Raw genomic sequence first — 24,567 nt, forward strand, 5'->3', positions numbered from 1 at the left:
ACTCTTACCTATCCACCTGTCCCCAGGTGGTCCCAGTTAAAAGAAATTACTCAAGTAGCAGACGAGTCCCACTACCACACTTCTGCTTCCCTGTTCACAAGACTGAACAGCAGGGCAATGATACCTAGCTTAAGATACTTTCTCCCTCCAGAGACCTCAGCACAAAGTTCAAAAAGAAAGCAAGACCTCCCACTTGACAACTCACCTCTGTTACATAGTGTATCACCCTTTTAATCTATGGAGCCCAGCTAGAAATAACAGATGTTTTTTTCCTGAACCCAAAACACGTGTATTCTTTAAATACCATGATAAAATTCGGAGTTGAATAACTAACAAAGTAACATATCAATCCGACCTGGATTGATGCAAACACCATACAAACGTCATGTTTATGTTCAGAACATTAACAACATGCACCCTGTTTCTTACCTGTGATTTCTACCTTTGTATTTTCTTCCTTCCTTACAGATTCTTCCAGACCCGACTCCTGCATGGAAAGAGATGATCTTACATCATGCTGAGCCACAGGCAGAGACTCCACAAACTCCTCCAGTTTGTTCTGTTCCATTTTTAATTCCTTTTTCTGGCCTTCATTGCCACCACGTCGTGACTTCAAGAAAGCAACTAAACTGGAATCTGCAAGTATTGACAAGGAGACAGAGAAGTGACAAAATACTTGATATGTCTACAGCTCCCGCTATTTATGTTTTACTCTTTGCATTCCCATTCCACATGCCCTCTTCTTCAGTACCAACTGTCACTTCTTTTCAAATTGAGGCACTTAACTGCTCTATGACCTCTTGAGCACATAACCTGGGTACAACTGACCGGTGAGGCAACACCAGAGAAGGAGCTGATAAATATCTTTCAAGGTAAAGCAGCCACAAAAATTCTAGTTGTTCTCCCAACTTACAAATAGAGAGAGAATTGTTTCTTTCCCCCCTCACTGCCACTGAAAAGGCACATCCAAACAAGACTATTCATTATGGAGAGAATTCTGGTCTGTGATTTAGGGGAGGAAGCTGGGTCTGATAGTTTGCCTACCCTGCCCGTGGACCACTCAGCAGCATCAACCTGAATGCTACAAGAATACACAGAACAGACATCACAGAATTAATTACCTGCTCTTTATTGAATTGCAGGAGAGCTGCAGTGCATGATCTGCGTATTACTTTAGGAGAAGGGTATCTTGTTTTTTCTGAACTGACTCCCCATCCTGAGAGTCAATTATTGTCTGATAACATCCAGAAAACAGACATGGCCACTCACTTCATGCTTTGGAGAAGAAGAGGAACATTTGGGAGGCAGGGTTATTTTGAAGAACAGATAATATTCCTATGGCTCCAAGATAGAAAAATGTCAGAAGATCATCATTTTACTTTCAGATCTGCTACAGATATCCCACATAATTTCTGATGGAGTGTACTTTCTCTCTGAACACTCTTCATTTAGAAGATGGTGTTGCGATGCTTATTGCAGAGGTGCATAGTAAGAGACAGCACACTGTGCCTCCAGAAGGTACAGAGATACTCCAATAAGCAGTGTCAGAGATGTAAAAAATAACCAATGTAGGTGTAGGTGTTATGTTCCGTAATTTTTTCTTCGGAGGACAAAGGACAAGCAATTCAGAAATTCTCTGTACCTAAGAGAAGTCATCCCAAAAAGAAAAATCTCCCATGTCTGTGAAACAGTTCAAAGAGGATGCAGGATCTATCCCACACTTCTGATTGCTGCACACTCTCCTCGTGATGCAGTTCTAAACTTCCCTGGGCAAAGGGGAGACATTCAGCCTAGCCTCATTAATGCACGCATGTGTTTTCCTGAATGCAAGCAGAGCTCTCGCTTTCTCACACATCACCATACACAGCAAGGAAAAGACTATTGACTATGTCATCATTTCATGCAAATGGTGACAAACAAGTCACTGATTCTGTCAATCTGTGCACAGTATGTCACAAAGTAAGCCTACTTCTGTGCAGAGTCTCCGTGGGAAAAAACAGAACAGTGTCAACTGTAAGATCCTGAAGACGCTGCCCAGCATGGAATTGCCTACCCATCCTAATACTCCACACCATGGAGTCTCACCTGCTTCATAACCAAGAGGTTAATTCAGAGACTGGGTAACATTAAACATCCACAAATTATTCACACTCCTGAATATGGAGGAAAAAGTCTCTTTAATCCATATCTCTGTACCTGTTCAGTTCCCAAGTTCGTCTGTAAGCCAGCAACTTAATTTAGGAATTGCTTCATCACGCATAATTCCCTAACCACAGATATTCTGGGAATGCCAAAATTACTCCCAGTTTCCTTAAGACCTCAAAGACTGAAAGATCTACAATTTTAACCCACAGGGCATATAAACAAATATACTATTTTAGAAAACAATTTATTGTTTAAAAATACTTAAAAGTACATCCTATCCTTTTCAAACTCCCTAAATACTCACTTTGCTATTATCCCAAAGGACAGAGTGGTGGGGACAAGGAGCAAAGACCATAAATCAGCCACAAGAAAAATGTGGATAAACAAGGTATTTTTCATATACATGCCATTGTTATAAGCAGTGAAGTTAAAAAAAAATAATATTTCTTTTCACCTCAGGTAGTTTGGAGAGTTCAGCTCTCTGAACAAATGATGTACCTAAACACAGTGTCTGCAATTATTTTGCAGGGTTTGTCACCTTTCCAGTTATACCCACACTGCTTGCAACAAAGTCAAGATCATTAATACGATCTTTAAACCAAACCCACAAGAGACTTACGTGTCTAAAATGTCACTCACACCTAGATATGACGCTAGAGAATCTGAAACTGAGAATTTCAAAAACCCTTGCCTGTGACCTACATCTGTACATCTGCTTTTCTCAAGCACACAAAATAATTGAAACGAATGCCAGCAAGTTTTACAGTTCCCTAAATCACACAGAGTCTTATCAAACATACCACACACTGTGTTCTCCCCCATCTTGTCGTCAGCTGCCAGTGACAGGTATTCCTAGAGCACCAGTGTGGACAGGGCTCTAAACCAGAGACCACAACCCTGCCAGAACACCTGCACCCAGCCACCAGATAATTAAAACACGTTTTCAAGAAGTTCAAGTCTAGTTGTAAGTTTTTGTGCTCTACCAAGTACAGATTTGAACTGAAATCTCCCACATTCCCAGATGTTTCCCCCATACAGGTACTGACAGTTTTGGCCCAAGTCAGGTATTTTGGAAGGGAAGACCAAGGGTTCTCTCTCACCTCAGCATTGCTACAATCATCCTAAGAATAGCTTTTTTTTCTTACCTGCTTCAGACAATCACATTTTAGGACCTTCATATATGTACATGTAACCAGGTATTGGGTGTGCAAAGTAACAGAGTGCATAGACCATCTTCTCTCACAGCAAAGGGGGGACGACAAGCTAAGCCCCCCTTTCACTGAGGAATAAGCACTCTTTAGTTCCTTCACACTTAATTCTTACTCATAAGCTACTGGCACGGCATGGAAATTAGATCACCCACATATGCAATGAGCAGGAATACCTAGCTCCCATCTTTGATCTGTGAATTTGGTAGGACTTCAGCACACCACACATTCAGTAAACTTCCACATCTCTAAAATTCATCTCTGGGAAGCACATACCCAGCTGAGCCAGAAGCTTTCCCTGCTCCTGCAGGATCTCCTCCTCAGACATGGACTGCAGCTTCTCCAAGTTCTCTTTGTGAATAGCTTGAGCTTCCTGTTCACCCTTTTGGCTTCCAAGACCCTCTCCCGTTATGAGACAAGGCCGCTGAGAGATCAAAAAGTCACCAGCTTTATCTGAAAGATCCAGCAGAGAAAGCAGTTACTGATTTAAGTGTCTCCAGCACTATGAATGCAACTCAATTTTGTCATTACCACGCTTGCATAATTTCTTTTTCTTTTTTTTTCTTTTTTCACCTTGGTAGCCAAGTTAAAATAGGAGAAAAGGAGTTTAATTTAGCTTCAAACATAATTAAAATATTTGGGCTTTCAACCCACGTCACAACAAAATGTCATTTCTACCTTGTTTGTTTAGAATTTTGAGGAAGGATGGGGCAAAAAGAACTTTGTTCCTTCAATGCAAAGCAACAGCAAGAAAAGGTAAACCGGAGCATAATTCACAACTGATAAGTCAGAGCACTCTTCCAAGCTAGCTAGTAAATACTAGACGACGACTCTGCCCAAGAACACCTGAACCCACACTTGTACATCCACTGAAGCACAACGTAGTAAATATCTGTTGAGTGAGAGAGAGAATTAAAATTACTAGGTAATCTAGTTTCTGAGGGATACAGGATCCACTCTCAACAGAGGTATGTTTGCTTCTAAAAATGTCCTGCATTCACCTCCAAGGGTTAAACAAACGAGAAGTTTAACCCTCTAAGGGTTTAACATATGAGAAGTTCCAGCAGCGGTGCATTTTCCTACCCTGAACAAAATCAAGCCTCCTTTACCACCTGATCTAAATCCTTTTTAAAAGCTCATTTCATTTAATTCTAGCAGCAGGGTAACATGCTCTTTTGGTCAGCGAGACCCTCCAGCTGTCCTGTAGCCCACTATACAAGGACCTGACTTAGTGGTCTTATTCCTTATGTTTTGTTCATGTACTCCATATAGTGACTTGGAACCTCCCTATAACCCTAAACCAGCCACCCCTGAAAGCATCAAACTTCTGTTCAAACAGCAGTACTGACATTCATCACAACATCAGGAAGGTTTGATGTCATTTCCACAGCAGCTGTCCTGCATATTGAGCAGAAAGAGATTCGAAGACAGTGATGTGGTGAAAGATTCAGTAAGCTTCCCACTACCAGCAACTAAGCTGAGGGTTACCGGGCGCACACACTTTGTTACTACAAGGAACGGCACTCGCCTTCTCCTCTTGCTTCTAGTGATCCTGCCACAACAATCTTGCTGAGGACGGCAACCAATTTTCTGATCCCTCTGTTGGGCTACTACATTTTAGAAGCGTTCTACTTCAAGAAGATCACAGCTATAGGGCTGCTATACTGCCCTCAGATTTCTCAGACAGAAGGACACAGGCACAATCCTAACAGGATACACAGTAAGCACAGTATATTGACCTGGATGGTGGATTTGGGCACACACAGCACAGCACAACCAGGAGTTGTCTTAACAGTTCTCTGACAGGGGTCAGGACAGAGAGAAACCTTAACCAAAAGGCGATACCCCTCAAATGATATCTGGCCTCTATTTCTATGTGAAAAAGGGGGTGTTGGAAAAACCCAGACACATGGTGGTCCAAACCAAATAGAATGGCCCAAGATAACAGAAAGAATTAAAAAAAAACCAACAAAAAAACACAACAAAAAACACACACACATCCACCCCCCCAAAAAAAAAAAGGCCAGAGATGCTGGAACCAGTTGAATTGGTTTCATCTTTCCTTGTCACATTGCTGTCAGACAAGTAACTGCTGGAGGTGGCACTGCCTCATCAGCACTGCCTCACAGCATTCCTCAGGAAGCAAAGCCACAGCCTCATGGTAGCAAATCTGGTGACAGGAGACTGAGCTTTCAGCTTCTAGGTAGGAGTGAGAACCTGCATCACAGTGGTCTTGAATGCCTTCACCAGACACAAGAATCCTCTTCCTAAAATTGCAGAAATCAATGATGAAACAAGAAAAACTTTACATATATGAGAGAGAGTAAAAGGGAGGACAAGAACCATGAAAAATAAAGCTATTTGGCCCTGTGTGAAGCAAAAAGAAAATGAGTGAGAAAGCTAACCCCATTTTTAGAACGTTAATTTGGGTCTCAGACCATTTCAAATCCTTGTCACACCACAGACATTCCAAGTGACCTTATGATTCCTAAACTGAGGACAACAGTGCTACCCTAATTTAAAAATAAGGTGCATTGATGTTATGGTCACTAAGGCTATGTAAATACAATAGGTTGGATAAGCAGAACATTCTCCACTTACCATCCCTGCTGGTGGGGAGAGGTGCCTCTCCCGCTGACCCCTCAGGATCCAGGGCATCGGGAGCAGCTGATCTTACTTGCACGCACTCGGCAGCGGAGGGAGCTGTTGCTGCCTTTTCAGCAGCTCTTCTCACTGCCATCTTTTGTGCAAAGATGCTTTTTCTTCCAGATCCCACCTTCACCTGCAAACAGGGAAGCCATGTGTCACCACTTTCCTCTCCAGACTCCCACACACACCTGCCACTAACAAAGGTACAGCTCTGATCCTGAAGACCCCCTCAGATCAGACTTTGGGACATGACACTGAGAAGCTGCTGGCAGCCACCTGCCCTTTTCTGTGCAAGTGCTATTCTTCTTTTAACACACAGTTTAATGTTAGGACAGAGAGACAAAAGCATGAATGTTTTTGCTACCTAGAGAAGGAAGATGATTAATTATAAGTGAATTCAAGCCAGGCAAGTACACCTAAAATATCACCACACACAACAGCTCCAGCTTTCCTGCTGCTTGGAAACCGCATAGCCGAATACTTTGCATTTCTGAGGATAAATGTGGCTGTACTGCACCGTGCTCACCGCAGGCTTGGAACAGGCTTCTTATAAGGTGATTAGAGAGCAGCAGGGTGAAGTGATTTACACAGCAAGAAGCGGACAAGTGGTGCTAAAATAATCCTGACTAAATTACTGTGCTGCTTGCCTAGGCAATGGAAGGGCATGGCTCTGAACAGCCTTGTACAGGATGCACAGGAAATCCAAAGCAAGAAAACTGTTGCATGTCCCCAGTCCAAAGAAGCAGATTAAAAGGCAGTCTGAACATTTGGTAGCTGCAATGTGCACTCCTGCATCAGGTAAACAGAACTGGTTGTTGAAAAAGCATTACTCTCTTCTTTCAAAAAGCTGTCCTTCAAAATAAGCTACCTCATCAAAGCAACCACAGCTATCAATCACATGTCAGTTCCCAGCATCTGACTCCCACTCAGCTAGCAGCCTTTGCTACTACAGCAACAACTGATGATGATAGCCATGGCTTCCCGTTTTGCAGCCTCAGAAAACAAATTATGCCAAAATCCAAAAAGCTGCAAAAGATACCCTGTGCAACCATACTCAAATGTCATGCCAGGAGAAATCAGATGCAACTTCCATAAGTACAGACTTAATCAAACCTGGTGGACAAATTAACAGAGGTTGTTCCTCAGAGAACTGATCCTGTTCTGCTTGTTTTTCTGTTACAGCAGCACAGATGCTATCCACCTCGCTGAAGTTAGCTGAAGGGGATCGCCTTTTTCCTAAACCAAAAGGATTCCAATGTTACTTAACTGCAGAGTATGGAGTGCCTACTTGATGGCAGCTTGGTAGAACTCTCTCCTACACTAAGTTGACAATGCCAGAGATAGGTTGAGCTAGCTCACCATCTCCAGTATGCCAAGTCGCTTATTTTGAGCCCTACCGCCCACCAAGTGTTAGGTTTTGTTGTGAGGAAGTTGTAATCATTAATGAAAGTACCACAAAACAGCTGCTCCCAATCTTACCTCGCTTTTTATCTCAGAGCGGTGAAATGTCTTTGGAAATGGGTCTCCTGTGGGCACTGGCATGCTCACTGCTACTGCACTCGTGTCTCGTTCCTGCAGCAAAAAATTCAGACCCTGTAGAAACCACTGCAACAGCCAGATATGTTTATATCATTTAGCTAATAGTGGACTCAAAATCTCTCAGCTCTGCAGATCACAAGCTTTCTGCTACAACACTGTCAGGCTCAGAATACCTTGTGCTTATTTAGAGCCAAAGTGAGGCTATTTTCCAAAAGGCTGGACTGCTCAAAGAATCAGATAAAGGAAAACCTAAGGCCAGTGCAGAGCGCAATGAGAACATTGCCCTTATGAAGTCCAGAAACTAACCCAAACCCACATGACAGCACAGACCTGCATGCAAGCAGTGTGACCTGCAGGCACTCTGGACTGGAGCGCAGATTCAAACCCATATTTAACTGAGAAAAAATATACCCAAAGATCTTTTTCTTACAGGGTGCTCCAGGACACAGGTCTACAATGCTACAACTGCTTCATTACACTGTAGAAATAAAAAGCAGCAACAGAACCCTTCATCCCTACCCACTGCTCATTTCAGAGCATTAAAAAAAAACTACACACTAGACCATCACACTAAAAAAAAAAAAAAAAAAACCACACATACAATAATTTTGCTGAAGACTGCTGTAATGTGTTGATCATGCCTTTCCAGTCTTTCCTCTGGATCTTCATCCTCAAAGTGGACACAGGCACTTTTAATCTTGGACTTTTTTGGAGGAGCTGGAGTTAGAGCTGGGAGAATATCAGGAAAATCTGGGGAGGAGAAATAATAAGAAAAAAATAGTCAAGTTACTCATAGGTACCAGGCCAAGGCTCCCTAATAGCACCTGTTATTGCTCTGACGAGAAACAAAGAAGATAAGAAAGCAGTAAGACAATTAGTAGTCCTCTGTTTCCAACTTGCACCGGGTAGTGGAGAGAAACACACTCAAGAACTGTATTATTTATGTATTGGCACAAAGGTCTTTCCAAAGACCTGCAAAAGTTAAGAAGGGTACTGAGGCCTGACTGCAAGTACTATGGGAAGAAGCAAGGCTGTACAGAAACAAACAGGCCCCTGCAGGTTGCGTCCACGCACAGAAAAGCACATTTCCACTGCCAGCTCTAACAGTGAGTGATTTGTATGATCACGAGCAAGTCGAGGCCTCCTTTTCACTATCTACAGACTGGGATTGCATTTCCTTACCTGGAACCTGCAAGACTTAAGTTGTTGCTTTCAAGAAAGCGCTTTGAGCTTCTGAGACCATTAAGAACATTACAGAAGTGTTAGTTACTACTGATGAAGGAAAACAAAACTGCAGGAAGGGGGCTTATCAAGCCAGATCTGGGGGCTCAAAGCTGAAGTTGTTTGCAGAGCTAAAACTCAAAGACACAGCGAGCAGGGTTTGGATAGATGGCAAAATAAGCACTGAGTGTCCAATGAGTACAAATCACAGAAAACACCTCTTGCCTTGAAGCTGGCAAGGTACAACAGACAGCTGATAAATGTAGACAATGGCAATGTGTTCTACTGGATGCTAGTTAACATGGGACAAGTGCATTTTCCAACAAGGCTATGGTCAAACAATACCGCAAGGAGGACACACATGCAGGGCAAAGGCAACACTGGGTGGACAGGGAGGTGAAACAGCAAGCACTGAGGAACACTGACTGAGAATCCTAGTAATTCAAAGAAGCCCACAAGGGAAATTACCATCCAACATGACTACGTCCTTGCTGTCCTGTAGGGGGGGTCTCTCAGTATCTGTGCTCCCTTCCTCCCCCCTCCTCTTGTCTGCCTTCTTCATGATCTTCACTGCAGGTGAAGCTCTGGCTGCCAGGAACTGGCTTTGAAAGTGCAGCAGGTCTGCCTCGGACTCCCCAGGCTTTGGTCTCGACAACATCCTGCCTTCTTGCTCCTGCAGCCCAGCCCTGTGTGCTGTTCACATGGAATCATCTGGAGACAGAAAACTGGTTACAGAACTGGATTCCCTGGGGATAGGATGGGGACAGCAAGAGAAAAGTACTCCTTTTTGTCCCACTCTGCTGCTCCTGCACATACTGCAGCCACCCTACTTCAGGATCACCCCAAGACACAACTAGTTGTACCAGAGTCCCAGACAAACACTTTACCTTGTTCTTCATTGTCAAACAACATGCTAGTAGACAAGCCAACACCTGGTCTACCAGCCAGCTGGGAGCAGAATGGCAGCCATCCAGCAAAAAGCCAGCCAACAAGTGCATCACTGCCAGAATGCCAACAACACAGCCCTGGATTTGCAAAGCCACAGAAGCACCAGGTCCAAGACAAAAGATCTGACTTACTCTGTGATCAACACCAATCAAGAACATCACAGGAACAGTATCATGCAAACCTCCTGCCTCCAGCATACAGTCTTCTCAGGATCCTCTCATTAGCATCCCTGTCAGGATGCAAGAGCCTGTTCACATGGATTTGGACAATGCACTCACTCTCACCGTCTCTGCTCTCCTTCTCACTCAAATCTCCCAAGCAAAAAAAAAGGTTTTCTTCCTTATCTAGTCATCCTGCATTCATTCTCTCTTGCTCTTTTACTGCCCTCTTATTGGCAGAAGTCATGCTAATTCCAAGCATTTTTATTCACTGCCCAGGCCAGTTTTGGGTTGAAAGCTAAGGGTGGTATTTATAAAGACTTCTACCTCCAGGTTACTATTACTAGGAAGGCAACTATTCCACCTTCAGTCTACTGGGCATGAAAATATTTGCAAGTATTACTCCCCACCTCCTATCCCCAAAGCCCAGGACCATCAATCCATTTCTCACAGGCAGCAAGTAAAGTGTTTACAAATACATTCCACACTAATTGAATCACTGATCAGCACTAATGCTACAGACTTGACACCCTCCCACACTTGGTATGTTGAAATATTTATACACATTTGATCTCTTCCACTTTTAAAAGCCCATCAGAACTCAATGATGATTTATTGTATAGTTGGAAAGGAAAGTGGATATGGATTTTTAAAACTACAATTATCTGCTTTATTGATAGGCTGTACACATGAGAACATGCAAAGCTTGGAAGTGAATCTCTGTCTTAATCTCAGACCAAAACAAAGCTCAACCATTGTGTGGGCACAGCCACTGCCCTGAAGCCAATGTTTTGTTTTATGCTATTACCATACTTTATGGTTAAATATGTGGAGAGATACCTTGCAGGAAGGATGCTAACGGATACAAGAATTACTTCATGTAGTATTTGTGACCTACACTTGCAGTTTTTATACTATTTTCAGGGATCTCATTCCTGACCAAGGTTGCTTAGATGTGATGTTGCTGGTTCCAAGAGCATGAAGAGGTCTAGGGAGTTTTATATTTGGTTGTTGGTTTGGGATTTTTAACATCAAGGCCTCAGTGTAAAACCACCAACCATGAAGACTTGCTGAATTTTTTTTCCTGCCCCTCATTTTGTGCAAAAGCTGGACTAAAACCATTCAGACTTAGCTTTGTATACCAAAACAAAGCGGATTTTCAGAGGTGTCAAGGTTTCCAGGGACTCCATTCACTCCGTGGCTGAGTAACCAGACCTCTTCATCCAGTGCCAACATCACGAGTTAGTTGCTCGATTTCAGACATCTCAAAACACTGACCTTAATGAAAGCTGTCAGCTCAAAAGTCCCAGAACAACAGCTTCCTTTTACACCAAGCCTACATATGGCACAAGCAGCAGCCACGGGAACTTCCCTGTACCCTCGGAACAATAAAAACCTCCCCCAGCACACAGGGAAAGTGCCCGACTTCTCCACCAGCGCTGCCAAGGACATCTGTGGAACACTGCCACTAGCAAAGGCTATTTCAGGGCAGGAAGGGAGAAGCCGGTTACCATGCCTTGCTACTGTTGGAGAAGGACTTAACACACAAACACCTGGGATGTCATTGCGGTTCTGACTGATGCTGAGAATGCAGAAACACTCCCTTTCAGCCCAGTTTCCTTGTAACTGCACAGCAAAAACTGCAACTTCTGCAGACAGCTCCTTTTTTTGTGCACTCCTAGCATAAGCACACACCTACCTGCTGTTTATTTATGGAGTTTTCTGCCACAACAGGGGCTGCAACAGTCATACTTCAGTTGAGAGGTCCCTCTTTAATATGCATAAGTAGCGCCACATGCATCAGAAGCCAAGTATTTCATACCCTACCATGACAGGCTTCAAAGCCCAAATGAGGATGCCAGAATTAACAGAGGCAAAACACCCATTTATAAGCAAAGTGTGCTGCTAATACTTCTGCAATAAGCCTCTTCCACGCTAGGATGTACATATGCTTGTCCAAGTTCCTGTGTATTAAAAAAGTTAATCAAAAAAAATATAGCAGGACTTGAAATTGCCTTCATTTGTCTGGGGAATTTTCAGGTACAAGAAGTCAACCATGTAGTCGTTGTCTAAAGAGGTTAGAAGTTGTGCCAGGAACCATTTCCTCAAAGTCAGTCCTTCCACATGAATGTGGAGGCCATCCAAATGTAAAGTTTCAAGATGGTAATACCAAGGTGGGCATTAGTTTGGCGCAAAAATAGACAAAAGCTTTAAATGCATTCTTTCCATGTTTTAACAGGGTCTAGAAATTCAAACTGAGGCCTTCGACTTAGTCCTTCTGCAGTCCAACAAGCTAGAAACTGCTTAAATACATACGGGACTTGGAGACAGAATGTAGCGAAAATAGTTTGCTTTCTTAATAGTACCTTTTTTCAAGCCCCCAGGAAGCCATCTAAGCACATAGGCAACACTCACCCGGCCATCATAAGGAGTAATTCTTACTCACCAGCACTCAGAGAAAACATGCAAAGAAAAATAACACTACTGATGATCAGCACTAACCCCAGCATCCTATGGTCTGGTTATCTCCAATCTCACAACTGGGTAATTAAAAGCTAACCACACACAAACTATGTGCCCAGAGGGACCACCATCTAGCCAACATATGCAACCTGCTGAAGTTATTGTTCTAGGAATGCATGTAAGGGATCAGAAATACTGTCAACAGACCACGAGCACCTATACACGCCAGAACATTGTGATTATTATGTGAATACACTATAATCTGCTGTTGTATCCCCTGTCTGCACCAGAAGTTTCAATAAATAGTTTCCTGCCATGCTCTGGACTTCCCATGGATATTGTTTGAAAAGCCCATCAGTGCTGCAGGAATTTTACATTACATCTACATCCATTTCACAAATGCAGCTGGGACCAGCAATCTAAGACTAAAAGAATATGCAAAAGCACAGAAGGCAATAAAGCCACAGACTGTTTCAAGTGCCAAGATCCACTTTTGAATTAACGAACTTCAGCTCAAGTGTAAGTCTAAGAAACAAATCCAGTTAAGACAGTAAGGACCCTAATCACCAATTAATGCAGCACCAGCATATCACAGAGAATAGCATTTACTTTACAGAGAAACTGATGTCTAGAATATTCTTCCAACGCTTTTCAGAAGCAGCATTTAAGCTTCTGAGGCATATATTACCAACCTCTGCCACTACTCTCAGCAGACATAAAAAAACATTTAAAAATCAGGCACAACATTTGTTTGAGCAAAGTACCACTCCACTCCTGTCCAAGGTTTTTAAAGGTGCCATCAAGCTACAAAAAACTACTTGATATAATCCAACACTGTAGGGTTTTAATCTTATTCTAGCTCATCTGCATGTACAATGCATTTTTCTTCTGCGGCAGCAGAGCCCTACAGCCCATGGGAGACACTTACATTACAACAGCCATGAACTAGACACAGTTAAAAGAAAAAAAGGTAGCATGTAAAAGCAAAGGATCATCTCCTACTGTGACTCCTACTGATTTCTGAATCCTGTCTCCGCCCTGCTCCCCATTCTTAAATCTACAACTTTGCATTCTTTTGCTAAAGTTATCAGATCCAGGTCAAAGAAGAACACCAGGTCCTGCTGTCACAATCAATGCCTCAAATTAATGTGTTTCTTCAGACCTTGTTGGCTGAGGTAAGTAATTAAAAGAAGCAAAGGGCCACATCTCAGCCTCTCCACTGCAGCTGAGCAGTCAATGGAAAGTAGGATTCCTCTGCTCTAGATTAGCAGTCAGTGAAAGCCTCACTCCGGGTTCTTGGCTACGTTGCAAAATGGTGCTGTGCATGCTCTGCTCTGCCACAAAAGCACTTTCTGTGCACAATATTGTAACGACCGGCAGTTTAAAACAGCTAGACTTCACAAGACAGGCAGTAACTTTTGCCGGCTAGAGAGAAGGCAGATACCTGCAAAGACCCTCCTCCCAGAAGGAAAACCCCAGGCAAAAGCCACAAGAACATCACGCTGGTCACGTAAGACCCCAACTGTTACCCTGCCTGTCAGAGACATACCGTGTGCACTCATACAACACCCTCCCTCCAAAAACACTGCTGTCCCCCGCCTGCCCGACGATTCCCTGCAGTGCAGAGGCACCGGCATGGCACAACACAAAAAGCAACAAACTACTATGAACAGACTGAAGAGCTGATGCGCCCCGATGCGCCCTCCCGCTTTTACAGCCCTCGCGGGCCTTCCCTGAGCGAACGCGAACCGAGGTGTGAGGCGAGCAGATACCGGCCAGGCCCGGGGCCTGGCGAGGCCTCTCACCGGCGGGAGCTGCTCGGGGCGGGGGCCCAGCGAAACCGGGCCCCGCAGCACCCAGCGCCCGGCGGCACGGCCGCTGTCCCGTAGCCGCCCGTAGCCGCGCTCCCCTTTACTCTAGGGTGAAGGCGAAGCCCCGAGGCCCCACCGGCTGCCCCGGGGACCCCGCACCCCCACGGGGTGAGCGTCCCGCCACCCACCTGCGCCCAGGCCGCGCCGCGCCTCTCGCCGCCACCACTTCCGCCCGCCTCGCAGCGGCTACTTCCGCCCGGCGCGCGTCACCTCCGCCCGCCCTTGCCAGCAGCGCGCTGCCGGCGGGGGCAGGGCGGCGCCATTTTCCCTCCCCTCAGGCGGTTGGCCCGCGGTGTGCTGGAGCCCGGACCGCGGGGGGGTACGTGGAGCGCAGAGTACAGAGCCTGTGAGGCGGGTCCCGGGCCGGTCGCCTCGCTGGCGGGGGAGAAAGGCGTGGGGATGCTGCCCGCTGTTGGTGGCGGTTGGCTGCTCCTGAAGGAGGGCCCCGTCGCTGGACTGCCTGTCCCAAGTTTGCTTCTGTGCAGGTTCTCCCAGGTGTTTGCGTTGGATCTAAATACAGGGCACCTACACCCCGTAGCGTGTGTCTGCACACATAGAAATACAGTTTATGTACATGTGGGATCTGTGCTTTTTCAGTATTAGAGAGCACTGATGTGCCTGAGATGAGGTATTTCAGGAGGGCAGATAGACAAAGCTATATAAACACAGCTGTAATATAATAAAGCAATAATCAGACATGAAAAGTAAATATGCCAAGCTTTATTGAAAACTACTGGAAAGCTGGAAGAACTTGGAGAAGCCTTGATGTTAATATTGGTCATTAGTTTTAGTGCTTGGCACCTTTCAGCTTTTTTACCTGGGAGGTGAATTCTGTGGGCATGTGAACAGGCACAGACTGTAACCTGGGCTTGGGCTGGAACAGGTGGGCCCACTGTTTCAGAAGGACTCACCACAAGTGCCCTCCTGCTGTCAGAAATGCAACACTTCCTACACTGCTGGATCTCACTGGGGGGGTTTTATCCCTTCAGAAAGCTGTGATACTACAACAAAATTACAGCCGGAAACAAGTAGTATCCATTATGAGCACTGAAAGCACTTCAGTCTACATAAATGAAGACAAACCATCCAGTCAACAGCCAGCCAGTCTTAACCACAGTGTCAGGGAACTAGGGCCATGATGAACTCATACAAAATTGAAATTCTTACTGAAAATGCTGGACTAAAAACATCTCAGTTCTGTGTTTTCTGACAATCAACCATGTTCCTGAGATGGTGAAGCTGACAACTGCACTCCTTTAGGTTGTTGAGCATTCCTGAAGTAAGGAACCACCAAGATCACTTGAAGATGCCCCATTAGAAAACCTAAGCATGACCCCAATTCTAACCTATGAGTGGACTTTTTTCTACCACCTATTCTAGCACAGGTGTTTGAGCAATTACTACTGTTATATATAGTGCTTATAGGTGCCTCTAGCAGGAAAAATAAATAGACCTGCTCTTAATTACATTTGGAGATTATCAGAAGGGAGCCTTGAGAGCGTTTGGAGTGATGCTTTGATGCTGCCCTGCCAGACTACAGTTCATAGCTGTGGTGGAGCTCTGCTTTGCACTCCCTAAAGGAACTGGAATCATATTAGAGTCAAACCTCATTCAGGAACAGCAGTGACTGCTGAGAAATGTGGCATCCAATTCTCCATTTCACCGAAATCAACTGTTACCCTACCACCACAATCTGCCACTTAATGTCGTCATTCCCAGTTTCTGCTGGCTTGGAACACGAGAAACACTTTGAAATAATCAAGTTTCTTGCAGTTAAACCTCAAGAGCAGCAGTTTCTACTCCTTTCTCTGTAGAACCTCCAGGCATTGCTGGTGGCCTGGATGACCAAAGTGGGAAGTTTAATGTTTCCTTTTGTGCTTTGTTAGCTTTTGTCTGTCATTGCTTCTGTGTCAGTGAAGGTCACGTAGAGCTGCTCCAAAATCTATTGAAATCAGTGGATTGTGCCTCCAGTTAAGACAAAAGGTGGAATAGGGATTTTTAGTGTTTTGCACCATTTATCTTCAGACCAGACAAGAGAACGCCATTGATTTCACACAGGGGTTTGGCAGATGAACTGGTGTGAGTAAAAGACTTCTTGCATTTCGAGGCTTTGCTGTGGCTGAACTTGGGAACAATGTTCTGTGGACCCCGATGAAGGCGTTTGGGTTCTCTTACTTGGACAGTAAGGCAGGGAGGCCTTGGCAGTGGTTGCATTGGAGCATGTTTGGGTTGAGTGTTGGGACTGTTTAGACCATGTAGTGGTGTGCTCCCCTCCACTGTCCTGACCTAACAATGACTGTATTTGGCTCAAAGTGGATTTGGGAGTTTGGCTTGGGCAGCGTGCCTATCTCACAAAACACATAATGGATGTGTACTAACAAGCAAACTGACTGACACCTGGGGTGAGGCAGGGGCCTCACAGCCCCCTGTTGATTCACTGAAGGCCAGGAAGACTCCCACACATTTGTAACTGAATCTGTATCATAAATCTGCCTGTACCAAATCTTCCCCACTCTACGCTGAGCCATCAAGCCCAAGCGACCTTCCAGAATTGATACCTTGTTAAGGGCCAATTGGCACACAACAATTGATTAGTCCCACCTCACCACAAGTATAAAATCTGGCATTTTATAATTTTTTTTGAGAACAAGAACTCAAACTAGTAGGCAGGTGTGGAGCTCTCTTCTCCCCAAGCAGGGATACCTCTTTGGTAAGTTTTGCACCTCTGACTATGTCAGATAATATTGTTAACAAAAGCACTGAACTCTTCACTCAAACTTGATTTTTGCAGTAAGTGTATTTATAAAAGCAATTCCAAACTTGTTATATCTGTCGCCTTAATAACTCATCTATTTTTCCTCCTTAAACTGGGCTCTGACGGGCAAGTGTTGACTCTAATGACTGACTGTACATAAAATCCCTTAGACTTAAAATTGTTGACCAAGTCTGAGACTAGGATTGGATCTAGATACACCTAAAATCCTCTCCAAGAGGTTTAGAAAGCAAGGGGATCCTTTCTGAACCTCGTGACTCAATGAGAGGGCTGTCTCTCCCCGTCCAAGACCCCTGGCCGCTCGTCAGACTCTTAACATGACAGACCATCAGACAACTGCTTATGAGCTGTTCTGACTCCAGGGAATTTAATAAGTAGTTATAAGATCACTTTAGCCCTACTAATGTTATTAGTATGGAAATTATGTAGATGAATGACTGTTCATCCAGTGGAAAAAGATACACTAAAGGCATTACAGGATATTTGACTCTCTGTGTCTTTTAACTGCGCCAATTCAGTAAGATGGCCTGAGTCATGAAGTGGCCTGTTTGAGTTATGGTGCTTCGGGGTGGTCCTCCTGTCATCTTTTTCTCTTAAACCCAGGAGAGGTGCCTGTGAAGCCATAACCAATTGCTAGCTGAGTTCTGCTTTGAATAGTCCTCTGATTCTAATCATAGAAAACATTAGCTTTGTCTCTTGCTTTCTGCTGAAGTAAGCCTGTACCTTTCTGTAATATTTCTCATGTGACTGGCCACCATTGAACTATGCAAAACTGTATCTAATCTAAACCTAATCTGAGGGTCAACCAGGCAGAACTGGTCAATGCCCCCAGACAGTAAACCTGTCCTGAGTGTGGAGTGGCATTCAAGCCTGACAGCCATAAGCATTTTTCTTCCCTGACTTCTCTCACCTTGGCTACACAGGTTCTGCGGCTACACAAAGTCTCTTTGCATGCACGTGAAGTGGGCAAATAATTCTCTTTGTCAGAAAGGTATAAAAACATACTCCAACTACATTCAATTTTAATTATGGCAGGACAGGACTACTTCCCATTAAAACTGCCAGATTTTTATGTATCTTTTCTTCATTCCATTAATTATTTACCTTCAGTTTTAATAATACAGTTAAGGGCACTATATATAGCTTATGCTCTATCAATAAATCATATGTCATCACAGCACTCTCCAAACTAGCCAGCTACAACAAGGTCTTTTACCATCACATATCAACATACTCTTCATGCCAGTCCCTCTGCTGCCTTCTCCTTGTTTTTTTTCATCCAGGACATGCATGCACACTCTCTGCTTCTTCTTTCTCTCTTGGCTGCTCTCTCTTCATTGGCTACCCAACCTCTTAACAGAACCAGCCACAGCTGCACCTTATCTACGTCAGCCAACCCACCGCCCCTGAAGCCAGCCCACAGCTGTATATTATCAATGTTAATTAACCCAGCTTCAATCCTCTATAATGTGTGTGCATCTTCATATTTAGCCTATAAATTATAAGTACTAACACACTTGCGTGGATCTGCTGAGCTATTCTAGCAAACATATTGCCACCAGAGCATCTCTAAGAGTCTGTGGAGGCGAACTCAAACATTCCTCACTTAAGGGGAGCTGTTTTGTGAGATTTTAAAAGGTTATCAGTCTTTTCAAAAGCCCTGACAATCTCCCTCATCCCCTTCTTCTACCTCACCACAAGCAAATAGTTTCACCTGACTTCTTGAAGTATGGTTTTGGTCTTCCAAAGCAGAGAAACATGAGGGCCTACAGCAAAATGCTTTCTCACTGGATTATAAGAAGGAAGGGATCAGGACGACAAAGATAATATGGCAGTGGCCTTGGTGCGATTAGAAAAGGTAAATCTGTAAATGCAACAGTATTATCTGTGTTGCAGAGTTGATAAATATTAGGATGAGTTGCCTAAGTAACTGGTGACCAAGAAGACAGATGATCCTAGTGTTTTGTTGCCAGAAGAAAGAAACTGCAGACAAGAACGGAATAGCTGGAGAGCATGGTGGTAGGCATCACACAGGTGTGCTTCAGAATGGAGAACAGATGATAGTAAGGGATTGGTCCAAGATAGAAGTCTTTACTTGTGTTCCCTTGTAAAAAAGCGTTGCATCGGGTGGGACAGAATGTTCAGTAGTAAGTTTTCACCTGTGCTAAAGGTTCAACTCTGGTAGGGCTCAACACTGAACTCAGAAGGAATGGCAGTATGTCATGCCTCAAAAGAGTTGTTGCACTGCACATCAACACCAATGTCTGCAGGAATCCATCTTGGAAGTGTGAGAGCCCCGAGCCAGCAAAGTAGGGACTTACACACAGCAGTGTCATGCACAGGACATTGGTACTCTCTGTGGTAGTGGAAAAACTACATATGTTCTTAAAGAAGTGTGCATGCATGAGAGCAAAATGGGATTCTGACCAGTCAATGGCAGCTTTCTTGCCGGTGGGAGAACATGATAGGTGAGCAGAGATAATGTGTGTGTCTGAGTATCTTCAGAGATCCACCCACAGAGCCTTGAGTGGCTTTTTCTGCAGCTCTGGGCTACTTTTGGGGTGGAACTCTGGGACTCCACGGCAGTAAGACCTCACGGAGCAAAGGCTGCTGGGCATCCCTGGGACAAGGCAAAGCAGGGATATTTTAAATCAAACTTCTACTTGCTTACCAATAAAAAGCACACATCCATGCCCACTGTGAATTGATTTAACCATGTGAGTGAGGGGGAAGGTTTTGTATTTTAAAAGCCCGAAACAGCAGAGTATTTACTCATCTCTAGCAATGCATCTGCCAAACATTATGTTGGCTTTTGACAGTTAGTATGGGATTTCCTTTTTGTTGTTTGTTCTATCAATTGTTTCTATAGAAATGCCATTTTTATCAGACTAAATGGCAATATCCTGAAATAACACACATCTTCAGCAAATAAAGATATTTCTTGCTCAGTAAGTAACATATCTATATCACACTGGGTTTTCCTCCCCTCATTACAACATTGAAGTAAAATCCAGCTAAAAGCAAGCTGCCATACAGCTGAGACTTGAGAGAACAGACTGCTGTGGAAATTAGAAGGGGCAGTCAAGCAAATCTGTTTCTCAAGCATTCGAACGCTGCCTCTGAAGAGTATTGCAGGTGAAAATCAGTGTTTGCACAGATGGTGAATGCATCGTCATTGACAGTCACTGCTTCACAGAAGGCTCTAAATGAAAATAGTGTCTGAGCTGACCCTGCCTGACAATGCCCTCTGCCCCTGCTTTCAGTAACGAAAGCAACATTTCTGAAATTCAGCTTCTCTGGGCTGAGGGGAGTGTCTGTCATGGCTGCTGCTATGGGATCTGTCTGCCAAAATCTGAGCGACGTAGTGGATGTGTTCAAGTCTACTGTCATAGATTTTAAAGGAAGCCTGTCAAAGTGCCTAAGCCTGATATTTCATGCAGTTTAAGACAGTTTAAAGCACTGGATATGCTCAGTTGATTATCCTCCATGGAAAATCTCCTGAAGAACTGGCTGTTTTGTTGACATATCAGGATTTGTTCCTTTCTTTTCAGATTATTTACTGTTGTATTAGGGGGAAAACCTTATACTTCTGCGCCAGAACAGGATGAGAGTGATGCTTTCATCCTTTATCCAAATCCCATCTGTACTAGCCAGGATATATATTGAAAGGAGCACTGTGGGAAGCTCACCTCTTCTAGGCTCCAACTCACACCCTGAGAATGAAAAGCGTGGCCTCTGCAATGCATTCACTTTAGGGAGCTCAGTATTCAGTGTAGGTACGTGCACAGCTGGTACTGCCAGTGGACCCAGGCCTGAAGGACTTGACTTTAAATAGCTGTTCCGATGCTGCTAGGTCTGCCAAGAGTTTTTAACAGTGATGGTCATGATGCCCTGATGACATGGACTGACAGAACTAACTGCAGTCATGCAGAGCTGGCCTTTTGCCTTTATCTTTGGAAATGTAAAGGACTGTGGTGAGGAGCTGTGCCTCATTTTCAAAGTACTTCCCCATGGAGTCTTATGAGGCTGTATCTGGTTTTGTGTTTCTTGGAAGTGACATGGAAAGCTGTGGGTTCCCAGAGGAGCATGCAGGTGGTGTGCGTTTCTGCTGCTCAAGTAGCAATACGCACTGCTTCACCCAACTTTCTGGGTAGGGAGAGATTAGCAGCCTGATGGGAAACAACTGTCTAAAAGGACAGCCCAGAAAGGTGGAAGAGAATTATTCTAAGGAAACTACCAGAACTGTATTGGTATCACACAGGATACCTTAATACCTAGATGTGGCATGGGTACATAGTGCCGAGTCACTTCTGAACTCTGTTGCCACCTCATATGCTGAAGAAGTGGCTTTGCCAGTCTTCTGCAGGGTAGGAGCTGGCACTCTGTTTCTCCAGAGGCTGAGTGCTTGTGAAGTTTGGTGTGTGCCTGGCAGCAGAACAGGACTGTTGCCTCACTCGGTGGTACTTCGTGATGGAAGTGAAGTCATCAGAAAGCTTCAGCTGTACACACTTCTCTAGCAGATTGATGTGAGAGCATCTTTCTAGAGGACTCTTTTATACTTGTTATTTGCCTGACAACAAGTTCTTTTCCATGTTGTTTTTTTAATTTTATTTTCTGAGGTATTTATAGCTATTGTGATCTTTCATGACAGTTGCCTACGTCAGGAGCAAAGAAGTTGATCGTGGCCAGAGAGCCCCCCTCCTGTTAGCAGCAAGCGGTTCTGCTAGCAACACCATTTAAAAGCCCTTTTCTTCAGTAGCACGGTTACAGGGGAAACAGCAGAGATCGCTCCAGTGCTTGCTCAGTGTCACTGTGTGGAAGCATTGATTGCTTAGATGTGTGTGTGCACCTTTTCATTTTGGTTTGTCACTGGGGGCCATGCATTTTAAGAGTCTGTCTGGCACTGGACAACAGCCCTGAGCACTGGCAGCCTGCCTTCTACAGACATACAGCAGCAGCAACTGTCCAGCTTTCTTCCCATGGGAAAATGTTGGGAACTCTCCAAATCATTGACTTGGCTCTGAAATGGCACTGCCCAGATGGCTGTTCTGCATCAAAAGTTGTGAGCTGTGGAGGTCAATGGATAGATTTGGGTTCCAAGTTTAACTTGGGAAAGAAGTTGGCCAAGCCCCATGATAGTTAGGTACTTCCTGCTAAGGGCCAGAAGTATTTTCTCTTCATCTAGCCATACACGCCACATTTTGGTGCTTGGAGCTGCTGCTGATTTGCCTAGCCTAGGATTGCTCCTCTGGTCAGCCAGTGTGTCTAAGGACATCTCTTTCCTATTTAAGATAACAAAATGTTCTGAACAGACTCTTCCATTGCTGCTCTCTTTGATTTACAAAGTCCCTTAGTGCTGAGGAGAGAGAATCTGGGGGGTGTAATTCCTTGGTGTTGTCTGTAGCACCCCATTAAAATTGGAACACCTTTACAACATTTGTAAAAAGACTTTTACCCTCATTTTCTCCAAAGCACTTTGTGGACAGAACCTGGCTAGTTGCAAGCCAAGCTACCAAGTCCCACTGCAAAGCAGGGTACATCAGCTCAGGCTTGGTACATGAGCAGCAGCACCAGCAGCCTCAGGATGCTGGTGGACTATTGTAGGCATGGCCTTTTGCTGCTGCCTGTCTCTCAGAACACCTGTCCCATTTTACACAGGTACGTTCAGCATACATGGAATAGGAAATGTCAGCACCAGCAGAAGACAAAACTCCTGTGCACAGAGAAGGGCAGAAGCAGCACTAGGTCGCTCATGCTGCCCATGGCCCTTCATGTCCTACCTGGGGCTGAGAGGACAGTATCTGTGCCATCTCTGGCCATGGAGGTTGGAGATGTCCTCCCTCATCAGCAGCCTCAAAAAGGAAGAGCAACAGTTTGAAGAAGCAGGAAAAAGAGTGGTTGGATTCTGCTCTAATACAGTTGGCAGAGGAATAGCCTTTGCTTATTCTTAAGTGCATCTTGGTAACGACTCAAGAGAATGCTGTAAGGGGAGATGAAGCTCTTGTTGACAGTGATAGGAACAGAACTGGGAAAGGTTTCTCAGCACTTAAAGACTGAAAAATCCAGGAAGCAAGAAGTTGTGGGAGACAGTGCGTGTTCAGGTGTAGGAAACAGCATATCAGAAGGAGCAAGATAAGGGAAAGATAGAAATAAGAAACAGGTGCCAAATTTGAAAGGCACAAGCCAGAGGAATAGATGAGAAGGGAGAGCATTTCATTCTGAAAGGAAGGAGCGAATGTCAGTGCAAATTCTGACATATCTGTGCAATGTGGCAGTAACATTTCTAAGCTTAGAGCTTGAGAATAGGCATCACTGCCACCAGGAAGGATGGCAGGAGGCAGGGCGGGAACATCAAAGAGAATGGAAGGGAGACAGTGTGGAAGCAAAAAGCCTAGAGTGTAGAAATGGGTTGAGAATTAAAGGGAAGACAGTGAGCAGTGACAGGAGATGACAGTGGCAGGAGATAACAAGCAATGAGGAGCACTTCTCCTCTAGAGAATGGCTCTTGTGGGCTTCATGTCTGCATGGGTGTCACTCATGCCTTCCAGCTGCATCAGATCCCCAGAAGTTTTGTCCGTTGTCCGTTAAAGCCCAGGCCTCTCAGGGCACCAAGCCTGCTGTTTACACCAGGGGTGCCTGCGTGCCGGGGTGGTATGAGTACCACCTGGCTCATTTCATGCTGTTAATTGGAAAAGCATCACAGGACAACAGGCTGGTTGTTCATCCTGCTGCAGTCCCTGGAGCTGTGACCAGCACACTGAGAGTCAAAATGCCCCTCAAAATGAGGCATCCTTTGTCAGCAGCAACATACTAGAGTATGCAAAGACTTCACAACCTAAGAGACAATATTGCCTTTGTCCTCATGTCCTCCAAGAAGGCAGCAAACTACAAGCACTGGAGGATGTAATCCAAGTGCTAATAAATTATTGATGTCTCCCATCGGCTTTTTACTTACTGAAAGGATATCAAAGCTCATTCTGTGAATGGTCCAGACAGATTCTCTTTTGCTATATTCACAATTTAATTCACAAATATTGCACTAAGCATTAATATTGAAGCAATGCAGTATTCTCTCTTTACAGGCTTTGTGAAAGATAATAGACATGTTTTGGGTTGCACAGACTCATAAACAAATATGGTGAAAGAAATGCCACTTGTGACTCCAATGGACATTTGAATTTGTAATTTTAAAAAGGCAGAGCTTATTATTAACTAGGAATACACTTTTTGTGTGTGTGTGTGTATTAACAGTCTGATCGAAATCACTGGACTTGCTCCTTACAGATAGTCTGCATAGTTCTCTGGCAGCTCACACATGTTGTAGGACGGTATGACTTACTTTATATTTAGCAATAGCTCCTCTCTTTCAATATGCCTATTTGCATAAGTCAGCTAACAAACCATCTGTATTGGAAATACTCATTCCATTACTGTCAGCTTTGGGGCAGCATGTGGCTGTTTCTTAACAGCATATATTAATTTATGCTATTTTTTGGAGCAGCAGAGAAGTAATTTGAAATCATCATACTGCAGTTCCCCTGGTAGGAGTCTCCCCTGCACAGACGGCTTAGTGTTTCTCTTTCAATAAAGCA

General features: G+C 44.4%; 1 protein-coding gene across 2 annotated transcripts in view; it reads right to left on the reverse strand.

Moving 5' to 3' along the window:
• Positions 1 to 14,382, reverse strand: part of RPAP1 (RNA polymerase II associated protein 1) — a 39,879-nt gene extending 25,497 nt beyond the window's left edge. The window contains exons 1-7 of one of the 2 annotated variants that reach the window (XM_040600703.1): positions 14,331 to 14,382; positions 9,231 to 9,473; positions 8,143 to 8,291; positions 7,482 to 7,574; positions 5,955 to 6,135; positions 3,630 to 3,806; positions 430 to 636 (exon numbers count right to left, since the gene is read on the reverse strand). In XM_040600703.1, the coding sequence (XP_040456637.1) occupies positions 430 to 636; positions 3,630 to 3,806; positions 5,955 to 6,135; positions 7,482 to 7,574; positions 8,143 to 8,291; positions 9,231 to 9,420 (997 nt within the window). In that variant the 5' untranslated portion in view covers positions 9,421 to 9,473; positions 14,331 to 14,382. Of the gene's footprint in view, positions 1 to 429; positions 637 to 3,629; positions 3,807 to 5,954; positions 6,136 to 7,115; positions 7,222 to 7,481; positions 7,575 to 8,142; positions 8,292 to 9,230; positions 9,474 to 14,330 lie in introns of those variants that run through there. The other variant, XM_040600704.1, reaches the window with a different exon arrangement.
• Between the last annotated feature and the right edge of the window lie 10,185 nt (positions 14,383 to 24,567).

This window comes from Falco naumanni, chromosome 7 (assembly GCF_017639655.2).
Source record: "Falco naumanni isolate bFalNau1 chromosome 7, bFalNau1.pat, whole genome shotgun sequence".
Lineage (NCBI taxonomy): Eukaryota > Metazoa > Chordata > Aves > Falconiformes > Falconidae > Falco > Falco naumanni.